Source organism: Eublepharis macularius, chromosome 19 (genome assembly GCF_028583425.1).
Source record: "Eublepharis macularius isolate TG4126 chromosome 19, MPM_Emac_v1.0, whole genome shotgun sequence".
NCBI lineage: Eukaryota > Metazoa > Chordata > Lepidosauria > Squamata > Eublepharidae > Eublepharis > Eublepharis macularius.
Genome location: NC_072808.1, coordinates 8,928,253 through 8,939,374, shown reverse-complemented (window position 1 = coordinate 8,939,374; position 11,122 = coordinate 8,928,253). Strand labels below are relative to the sequence as shown.

At 48.8% G+C, this 11,122-nt stretch overlaps 1 protein-coding gene across 5 annotated transcripts in view; it reads right to left on the bottom strand.

Moving 5' to 3' along the window:
- R3HDM2 (R3H domain containing 2) overlaps positions 1 to 11,122 on the bottom strand; it is a 134,752-nt gene continuing 123,630 nt past the window's right edge. For 4 of the 5 annotated variants that reach the window (XM_055003308.1, XM_055003309.1, XM_055003310.1 and 1 more), the window contains 5 exons: positions 9,991 to 10,160; positions 9,748 to 9,895; positions 9,001 to 9,101; positions 5,053 to 5,137; positions 1 to 832 (listed from right to left, as the gene is read on the bottom strand). In XM_055003308.1, the coding sequence (XP_054859283.1) occupies positions 480 to 832; positions 5,053 to 5,137; positions 9,001 to 9,101; positions 9,748 to 9,895; positions 9,991 to 10,160 (857 nt within the window). In that variant the 3' untranslated portion in view covers positions 1 to 479. The remainder of the gene's footprint in view (positions 833 to 5,052; positions 5,138 to 9,000; positions 9,102 to 9,747; positions 9,896 to 9,990; positions 10,161 to 11,122) is intronic. The other variant, XM_055003312.1, reaches the window with a different exon arrangement.

Genomic DNA, 11,122 nt, shown 5'->3' with positions numbered 1-11,122 from the left:
TTTAAAGTGACAGACAATTTCTTTTTTTTTATATTTAAAAACCAAATAATAATAATATAATAAACCCAAGATTAAATAAAATGTACAGTGAACATACCCAGCCAACATCAGTATGTGCAATTAAATACGGTTCCGTACCGCGGCACAACGCTGAACAAAAACAATATACACGTGTTCCGGAGAGGGGGCAAGGGGTGGGACATGTTCTTTCACGCAAAAAAAGAAGAAAAAAGAAAAAGGAAATCCCAAAACAAAAACAAAAATAATCAATTTTATCTTCTCTTCATTCTGTCCATATAAATATCTCCAGGAAGATCCCCCCTCCCCCACCAAAAATTAAAAAAGAAGGGTAGGTGCGTGTGGAAATAAAGGGATGGGGGTGGAGGAAAAAAGGCAGAAGGGGGCCAGTCAGGGGCTTAGAGGGGGCCGGAGAGGTCAGTCCAGTGTGCTTGTCGCCCCCCCTGCCCCTCTGCCTGCCCCTATTGGGAGCTGGCACGCTCCAGCACACGCAAGTCGTAGTTCTTTTTGGCCATACGCAACTTGAAGCGGCTGAGGGAGTTGTTGAGGCGCAGGGAGGCATTCTGGGCTGCCGAGGGGCTGGGGAAGACGGCCACAATGGTGTATAAGGCAGCGAGGTCCGAATGCCTGCCGTTCTCCGCAGTCCCGTGGTTGTCGCCGCCGCCGCCGCCGCCGCCCCCTCCAGGACGCCCCTGAGTCTCTTTGAGCCACTGGATTTTGGCACCAGACAGGGATAGTTGGGTGAAGAGTTTGTCGGCCTCCGTGCGCGTGATGCCCTCAGGTAGGTCCGTTACCTCCAGCACGCGGCCCAGGACTGTCAGGAAGCAAGGAGGAGAGACAAAGGCTGTCAGTACCCTCAACTCAACAAAGACAGTAAGCAGAAAGATGAGTGGCACATCCCTAGAAGCTCCAAATTCTGTTTTCAGCTGGGATACCCAAAGGAGGATGCTTTCTGCAGAGGCCACAGGTCAACTGGGTACGGGCTGCTACTTATTTAGTAAGAAAGACTAGTAAGATTCAAAACTGAAGTGGGGGGGGGGGACTTTATTTGCTCTGGGGAAGGTGCCCTCACACAGGTCCCAGTTTCCAGTTACAGAGGAAGGAAACAGGGAGGGCATGAGAAGCTTAAGAGTCATGTTTTCCCACTCTGTTAAAAGCAAATAATAACTTAACTTGTTGCTGATCTCCTAGATGAAGGATCAATGAGGCAACTTTCCCTAGTTCAGGTTGGGAACAGCGTCTCTTCTTGCCGTTTCGATGCCCCTTTGTCCCTCCAAAGACTGCTTTTTCTAGCACTACACAGATCAAACTCACTCTGCATCTCAATAACTGGACTGATATTATCAACGAGCCATCTTTTGTAACTGTTCTCTCTTGCGTGCCCCACAAAGTGCTTCCTGCTAAGACTATAGATGAAATTCTCAAGTATGGTTTACATGAGGAAGAGTCCAACATGTCTTCTGCTCTCAAGCAATTTGTGAAATGCAGGGCCAGTTTGTTGACGGCTACCAGTTGCAAAACGAACAGGAAGCAGAACACAAGACACACACACACACACACACACACACACACACACACACACACACACACACACACACACACACACCTGTCTCTCTGAAGGACATTATAACATTCGATTTATATGCCTCCCTTCAGGACGACTTAACACCCACTCAGAGCGGTTTACAAAGTATGTCATTATTATCTCCACAACAACAATCGCTCTGTGGGGTGGGTGGGGCTGAGAGAGCTCCAGAGAGCTGTGACTAGCCCAAGGTCACCCAGCTGGCTTCAAGTGGAGGAGTGGGGAATCGAACCCGGCTCTCCAGATTAGAGTCCTGCCGCTCTTAAGGGACTGACTCAAGGTCACCCAGCGGGCTTCAAGTGGAGGAGTGGAGAATCAAACTCTGTTCTCCAGATTAGAGACCTGTGCTCTTAACCACTACAACAAATTGGCTCAGGTGGTTCAAGACCACCTGAACATCATCACAGGTAGACTACAAAAACTTCCTTGCAGTGAAAGAAAGCAATCATGGCGCCAAAATTATGGAACTCCCTCCCCAGGGATATTCAGCTGTTTCCTTCTATCCATCAGAAAATGAAGACAATTTTGTTTGGTCTGACACTCCCTCAATGATCTTTCTGCACTGTGTTTTAATTGCTGGATGTGTGTGTGTGTGTCTGTGTGTGTTTACTTATGGATGGTAATTTTGGTATTATTGATTTCATGATGCGTTTTTGTTAGCCACTTTGGTTGCACTGCCTGGACAGAGGCGTGGGATATAAATTTTGTAAATAAATAAATCATGCTGAATCTGGGCAGAAAGCCAGGTAAGACCATAAACACTTTTTATTATTATACTTCTTTCAACTTGCATGAAATCCTACTCTCCTCTAAAGCACCAGCGTTTCTGTATCATGATCTCCCCTACATCCTTCAAGACACCTGTACTACTCACCCCTCCTTTCATATCCTTTCACTAAGTTTCTATATTCCATTAATCCACTTCTCTCCACGGCTCAAACTCCCCTTCGTACTATATCCTCAGCCTTCAACTACATGGGCCAGCAGTTGCCAGGGAGCTGTGGCCCCTTTCGTCCCTTTGGTCAAAACCCAGTGGAGCTGCAAATTAAACCTCTACTACTACAGACTGATTTCCTGACTAAACGCACAAAACATCTTCGCCTCCACCCTCCCTGTGCCCCAGGTTCGGAAACACTGCTCTAAGCGGAAAAGAATTTTTTCCTGCGGCTAGTTCCAAGTTTGCTGCCAGTCCTGTCTACTGGTTCTTAAGCTCAGAGAGCTGAGCACCGCAGCCGGGGCGTGCATCTTGGCAGAAGCTCTGAGTCTGTGACCCAAGGAAGGAGCTGTGTGGCAGTTCTAGTTTCCACTGAGCAGCAATGCCGGGTCCTTGCAGTCGGGATTCTTTGCTAATATTAAACAGGCACATAACAAATATAGCAGACCCACCCCAGGCTATTTTCCACTGGGGGAGGGGGAAGTGGTGGAGATTTCATCCTTTAGAGTAATCTTAAAGGAACAGCAGAATTTCATCATGTCATTTTGTTTACCGGTGCGTGGGTATGTTTTCAACACTCCTCTCCACACAGTTCCCTTTGCCAACTTGGCTTGCCCGGTCAAAATCTAATGAATAAGCTTCAGCTCGGCTCATGTTAGCTAACGACAGCGTGCCGAGAGGTGGAACCGGCACAACTTTGTACCGTCTACTGGCTGGCGGCACGTTCCAGCAGGGGAAGTCCTCGGGTTTTTGCTGTGATTGTTTTGTTGGTCAGTCTTTGCTAGGAAGTTACTCGTGCCCGTCACTTTCCTCAGAATGCACAAGATGCTCCGCCCCTTTTAGTTTATTTATTAAGTGGCCAGTTTATCAACAATCATTGATAGGGGAGGGGAAGGGAGGGGTCACAGCCGGCCTGGTTTGTGCATTCCACCTCTTTTGCTACTGACTTTTGCTACTGATTTGCATCTCCCCCCCCCCCCCCGTCACCACCTATATGTCTGGCCAGTTTCTTCATACCCTCCCTGCATCTGACGAAGAGAACCGTGGCTCTCAAAAGCTTATGCTACTATCAAGTTGGGTGCTACTGGACTCTTTGCTATTTTGCTACTGCAGACTAACATGGCTAACTCCTCTGGATCAACAATCATGGTAGCAATCATTTATCAACAAGATGCTTCACACTTTTATGTCCTGGACCTCATAAAAGCTCCGTGGTGGGCGATAAGCAGAATATCCACAGGAAGCTATATGGAAAGGGAAAGCGCGGGAACTGGGCTGGTGTGGGAGTCTGAGCGACAGGGTCATACAGCAGGGGGCTGGTAGGAAGAGATTTCCTGGGGGAAGAAAATTAGTTCTAAAGAGCAACAACCCCTGCCCCATTCAAAGCCAACAGAAATCCTTCTTCCTAGTACTCTATACATTCTAAGTCAAGCTTAAATAGAGATGGAAGCGGTGAAAGGGATTAGAATCCTGAAATCTCACGTCTTAAAACCGATGACATCTTATCCTCTGTGGAGGCAATGCATGCCATAACTGTGATATGGGAAGCCACTACCGGCTCTGTTTACATCCGTGGCACCCGAAGAGCTCCTCTTGTCATGGCTCTGGCTGCTTGGGTTCTGGTCCCACTGGAAACCTGGGCAGCCAAGTGGAAAAAGCTGTCCTTCATGGTCAGAATGTGCTTGGTAGAGGGTTCAAGACCAGGGAGATTCCAGGGTTCCACGGCTGTTCTAATCAAATCTTGAGATCAGGGTTGCCAGACTGATGTTGGAAACCAGTGGGAGCCTCGTATTTATTTATTTATTTATTTTTAACCTGCTCTCCCCGCAAGCAGGCTCAGGGAGGAAAGGGTAACCCTTTGGGAGGAAAGGGTAACCTCGCCACAATGTGGTGATGTCAGTTTCGGTGTGACCCAGAAATAGCATCAGTGCATCACCGAAGACACTCTAGCATCCTGCAAAAACTCTATAGTTTAACCATAGAGGTGCAGGTGAATGCTAGAGCATCGCCCGATGCCATGACATCACTTCTGGCTCACACTAGAGGTCATGCAATGGTGTCAGGACAATGCCAAGTGCCCTTCTCCCCCTGCTCCACCGCCCAGTGGTGGGAAAGGCTGGCAGGGTGCAGAAGATTTCCTGCCAGGGCAGAAGACCTAGCAAGCCAAGCTTGAGACAAGACGGTCTGAATAATCAGCAATACTCCCAGACCAAGGCGTTAGCTGCGGCTGGAGCGACTAACATGACTCTGTTCCTGGCTAAGCACTGGTATCTTTCCCAACCAGCTGCTTGTGAGGTTAGAAGCAGACCTTGCTCCAGGGGTGAATGCCAAATGCTCGAGTCCCCCACCAAGTTCGTTAGCTAAGTGTGGACTGCAGTGAATCCTGACCACATTTGGGTCCAAGACTCCTACCCACCCACCCCATCCCAATTTGGGCTTTGCATTGTTTGCAGTGATACGAGGCAGATCTAGAAAGACTGCACTGGCGAGGGGGCGGTGCGTGGGCATCACTTGCCTACATCACTTGTTCCGAGGTCTGTGGATGCTGACTTGAGAGCCTGCTTCTTGCCTCGATTGCCGTGCTTCATCCCTGTTTGTCCCTGTGCCAGGAGAGAAGAAAGGTTATCTATGACTGCATTATTTGAAGGCTAGCTTTTTTTTTTCCAGACCGCCCCCGGCCCAAGCAAAACCCAGGTTTCCAAAGCAGTTAAGAGCAATTAAGACCCAATGCAAGGAACAATTTAAATGCAATACAAAATGGCTCTAGGAGAGGAGGTCCGTGGCGAGGTTTGAGTCAGGGCACGGCAGGAGAGTGGCCTGGCTGCCGTTCTGATAGCATTGTTGATGGCAGTTGGTAGTGAGAGGAAGGGGTTCCTCAGTTGTACCCCTGCTTGACACAAGGACGCTTTGGCTGCTGCCTTCCCCTTCCTTCCAGTCAGAAGCCAGCACCAAACCCTTGAAAAGAATGATCCACAGATAGCTGAAAAGGAAAGGTCAATACTAGCTGCTTCTACAGCCTTTGGGCTATAACACAGCTAGAATCCTGAGCCCAGGTGCATTACCACTACGCTGCTGTGGTTAAGTGTTTGGGATGCGAATCAGCACTCTGCCGGTTCGAATCCCATTACTGCCATGAGCTCTGGAGGTGGCCTCAAGTAAGCCCGGCCCCAGCTGCCCAGCTGTATTGTCCGGACAACAACGCTGGCTTTGTTCACCACTCTGAGTGGGGCACTCATCTGTCTGGTAGAGTGGTATGTAACCACAGTTGTTGTTGTTATGAAGGTACTTTGCTTTTCCTAGCGGAAGATACAACACTTCAATACTCTGTGTGTGTATGTGAGAGGGTAAGTTTTCAACAGAGAACGGACACAGTTGGCCTACACATATTGAGGAACTTAGCTAAAAACTTGAAAAGAAAAAAACAAGATTAAATTGAAAATAGACTGAAGGGAGTGGGATTGGGAGGGATATGAAAGTCCTGAAGGAGGGAGGGATTCTTCTCTTCAGAAAATGAGCGGTGAGGACTGCTGGATTTAAGGGCAGCACGTCACGAGGAGAAGGGAATAGGATTTTTGTACACGTTCATCTACAACGTCTGTGTTCTGCCTTCTCTTTTCTGCCTGCCCAGGAAAGATATTGTGATCCCCCTTAGAACAAGATTTATATTTTCTTTGTATGTTGTTTGTATTTGTTTCTAGAGTTATATCCCCATCTAGGTTAGAATTGGCCGTAGCAAATAACGGGTTTTAGCTGGGAAATTTGCCCCTACGTCTAGACGTTGCCTGAGGAAGGAGGTGGTTTTGAGCATGTGCAGAGTTCCCTCAGAGTTATCAAAAGCCTACCCCACAGGCATATCCTCACCCCAGGCATGCAACAAACTGGGTGCCGAGATTCACCTCAGGGAATCCAGGGCAGTACGGAAAGCTCAGTTTTGCCTTTCACAAACGTAGGGAGGAGGAAAGATACGCTGGGAAGTTGCTTGAGCGGGAAAATGGCACAGAAAACCAAGCTCAGCAAAAAAGGAGACACTGCCGGATTCACAGGGGTGGAGGATGTTCATTCACACGTTAGTTTTGCAACGTGTCCCAATTTAGAGTTCCAGGTAAATGGAGGCCGCCTTTTTCTTCTTCTTCTTCGCAGAATGCTAAGCTGCAACCAACTCCACCCAGCACTACCTAACCCGATGAAGTCTACACCACATTCTGCAGAGAATGCAGGCGAGATCACCGCCTGAACCACCTTCTCCCCCCTCCCCGCCCCCGCCTCCCCTTCACTCAGCCTGATGGAAGAAATCTTGTCAGCTGGTTTGTGATGTTTTGTAGGCCTCTCGCTAAAGAAGTTACTAGGCTTTAGGATTTTGATTTGGATTGACACAACTACCTCGAACCTCGCTCGAAGGAAGCAGTTTTAAATTTAGGTTCCATAACCAGTGACACTTATTTATACGCCATTTTTTTAAAAGGATCCAAAACAATCCAAGTCAAACTGCAGCAGAGATTTTTATTCGGAGGTGTATGGAACTGGGTTCCATATTCATTGGCTATATCTGTATGTCTTTATGGTTTGGATGCAGACTAATGTTTAAGGAAGGCAATACACTTTGGACTAAAGCCTGATTTTCTTACCTCCTCCCTCCTGCAGCAGCCCCAAATTCCCCTCCATCCTGCTGCTGTAGGATAGGAATATGATTTCGGGGTCGTTTCAGGCTGCCCTGGGCGGCGGGGGGGGGGGATTGCCTTCCATGGGCCAAAGACCTCGCTCCTGTGGAATGTACTAGTTCGGATCCAAGCCCGTGCGTGTGTACATGTGCACAGGCATGGCAAATGGGTATCAATATACACAGCCAATCAATACAGTGTTTCAGTAAGCAACACATTTCTAACTGTTAGGCCCAGATCTCCGTTCCCTCCATTGATTCATAAGAGAGCTGAAAGGCCTGTAAACTCATCAGTGAGACACTTCTAGTCTTGCTTGCTCAAAGACTTTTGTGATGTGGGACGCTTCTCTCAAGGTCTAAGGTAAAGGTAAAGGTAGACCCCCTGTGCAAGCACCGAGTCATTACTGACCCATGGCGGGGACGCCGCATCCCAACGTTTTCTTGGCAGACTTTTTACCATTTGCCATTGCCTTCCCCAGTCATCTACACTTTACCCCCAGGAAACTGGGCACTCATTTTACCGACCTCAGAAGGATGGAAGGCTGAGTCAACCTTGAGCCGGCTACCTGAACCTGGCTTCCGCCAGGATCGAACTCAGGTCGTGAGCAGAGCTTGGGCTGCAGCACTGCCGCTTACCACTCTGCGCCACGGGGCTCTCTCAAGGTCTATCAACTGCTATAACGGAAGTTTTAAGGTAAGTCCTGCTTGTTAATCCTCTATAGAAAAAGGGAGGCTCAAAGGGTAAGTTCGTGAGATCCAGCCTGATCCTTCCAGCTCTCAGCCCACTGAGCCATACAGGCTCTCCCCGCCACTGCAGCCACGTTTCTCACTAGCCTAGCTGCAAAATTAGAAGGGCCAGGTTGTTTACTTACGGGTCGTCTTACGAGACCAAACAAATGCTTTGCAAGAAGCAGAGCTAAAGGGAATTCCCAGGAGGGAATTCGCTGGGCCACTTATTCCACCTTTGTTCCCGTCCCTCAGGGGTTTAAAATGGAGACAAGGGGAGAATTACACAGAAAAGGGATACTCCAACCTTGTTGAGCCGGTGGTCACTTCTGGAATTTTGAGAACACTGAGCTGGTGGAAATGGTTGCCGTGGGAGCACCACATTGGTCATAACAGATATAGAACCTTCCTCTGTGGTTGTATTTGAGAGAGTGAGAGAGGCAGACAGAGAGCGAGAGAGAGTCTACGGAAGGACTCTGAAAGCAGGTACAGTAACACCTCCTTATAAAGCTGTTTCATCATAGCCCTCTCCGTTATAGCACTCCCGGTTGCAATTTTTTAAAAATAAAACGTAGGGGATGGAGGCTGGGCAGCAGCTCCACGGCACGGTCAGCAGAGCCAGAACTACGTATGGTCAGGACAAAAGTGACGTGGCACTGCCACGGGCCGGATAACCGCCTCGGAGATCTATAAAAAGATCTGCTTGGCTGAGGAACGGCAAGAGCTGCGGGGCTGAGAGAGAACAGGGAGACAGAGTGACATCTTCCTAAGCTCACAGAGTTCACGATTTTCAGGGTATGTAAAAAGTTTGGACACCGGGAACATACCCCCCATTAGAACCATTGTTTCCAACACCTCTTATACAGCTGTTCACTCAGCGCTGTGTTTCTAGGAATTGTAACCACAGAGTGCAAGGAGGTATTACTGTATCCCAGGGCAGCAGAAGCATGCATCCCACACTCTGCACATTACCACCAGACACCCCGAGGCTCTGCCCTACTCTTCCAGCTCTAACCTGACTTCTGACGGGCGGGAACACTCCACCCCCTACCACCTACTCTCCCCGCTGCCTACTCTCACCTGGTGTGCCGTATAGCTAGACTGGTTGTGCAGCAGAGGTGGGGGGCAGATGGAGAGATTGTACTGCAGTGGCTGGCCCAGCAAAGAATAGCGCCCATCACCTGCAGAGGAAGAGAACCACAGGAGGGAGTGAAGAGGTTAGCTGCACCTAACAATCGTGGCTTGTGGGGATGGAATTCACAAAGAGCATCTTAATTAACTCTTCTCATCCTTGGTTAGTGAGAAACTGGCTTTTCCAGACATACATGGGCGTAGAGCAGATTCCCCCTCCCCCAAATGCTTTTAATAAAGGGGCTGAATTCCCAATGGTAGGGCAAAAATAATTCCCACCATAATAAGCTGTCGATGCTCCTGCCTAGGCTACAGAGGAACAATGCTATTTTCCTGGCAAAAACACAACTGGAACAGACTCAATCAAAAGGAACAGCTGTTAGTTCAGGCTCCACTTCAAGCGGCCAGAGGTCAAAAAGAAGTGGCCATTATTCTACAGTGTGCCCTATAGTAATGGGGAGCAACTGCTCGTTATGTAGCCAGGATGGAGACTGCCTTCAGCAGCAAAGCTGGCAGACATGGGAAAAGCACAGCTACCCACAAAGGCACCTTGAAGGCCGTCACGACATCGATAAGTTCCTTCCTGGGCGAGCCTCAAAGGTCGCCAGCCTTGTGCCGGAGCAATCAAGTTTTGTGATAAAGAGACATTCCTTAAGCTCTTGCGCTGTGATGACCCTCCCCGGAATCCCCCGTTACCTTGTGCTGGGCCCACAGGCCGGGGGAACTGCGTGAGCACTGGGAGAGGGCTGAGACCCGTGCAGACACTGTTGAGGCTGGTGACAGGCGATGGGGTCGGGGACTGTGTGGGGGAAGTGATGGGGCTGTTCAGCTGTGTGCTGCTGGCCTGGGGGAGGGGAAAAGGAAGCGGTTATATAGGCTGGGACAGGTGGAACGGACGGAAATCGACCCTCCCCATAGCGCCTCCTGCCCTCTCTCTACCTGAGCGCTGGTGTCTGGGTTGTAGATGTCGCCAGGCTTTTGTCCTCGCTGGTCCAAGCTGTAGTACTTGCAGTGGTTCCATTGCACCATGGAAGGGTTCTGGGGGGGCTGGGGGCCGTTGGGCACGTTGAGCTGCATCACCACAACGCCAGGCCCTGTTGGAGACACCCCTAGAGAGGAAGCCAGGAAGCTATCACCATGCGCACTGTGCAAAAACCTCAAACCGCAGTTACTTCCCCACCCCAACTCTGAGAAGGCATGACTGAAGCTATGCGAGAGAGGGAGAGGATAGCAATAAAATTGTTATTATCTGCATGCATCCGACGAAGAAAGCTGGGGTTCCCGAAAGCTTAGGCTACAATAAAGTGGGTTAGTCTTAAAGGTGCTACGGAACTCTTTATTATTTTGCAACTACAGACTAACACGGCTAACTCCTCTGGATCTACAGGAGTTTTAAAATGACTCATAATTGTAACAAGAGTTTCTGGTGGGGCCCTAATCTGTCTAGAAGGGCGGCATATAAGCGCAGTCATTATTATACATTCATTGTAATTTTTTTTTTTAAATTCAAATCCTGGATGCCAACTATAGCTTTAAAAAAAAGCCCCTAAGCGCACACCTCCCAAAGCTTCTGAGTGCATGCCTAGCGAAGCTCTGGAGCCCTGGAAGGCAAAAAGCCATGTAGTCCCCCCAGGTCTGTTAATAAAGCTGCAGGAAGCTTCCTGTGCCAGGTAGCCTATGGTTTTGCAAAGGCTTTATTCTCTTCTCTACCTTTTTGGCTTCTGGCAAATAAATCAGAAGCCTTGGTATGTTTATGCAGAAGATTTTTTTTTTAATTTCTGAGTTGTAAAATATTCCCGCCCCCCCTGGGAAAATAATGCCATGCAAGTCATAAATATATCCAAGCATGATGCTGTTGTATGTTTTGGCAAAATCTCTCAAAAAAGGCGGCAGTGATGATGAAGTTATGCAAACTGTCCATCTTGTACACAAATCCTGGGACACTAAAAGGGGCAGGCCGCAGACGAAAGAGCTCTGGCGTAGGAGAGTGCTCTGAGCCCTTGGAATCAAATTGGGATGTTGTGGTTTTTTGGGCAAGTTTTGCCTTAAAAAGTTGTGAGAAGGGACCCGA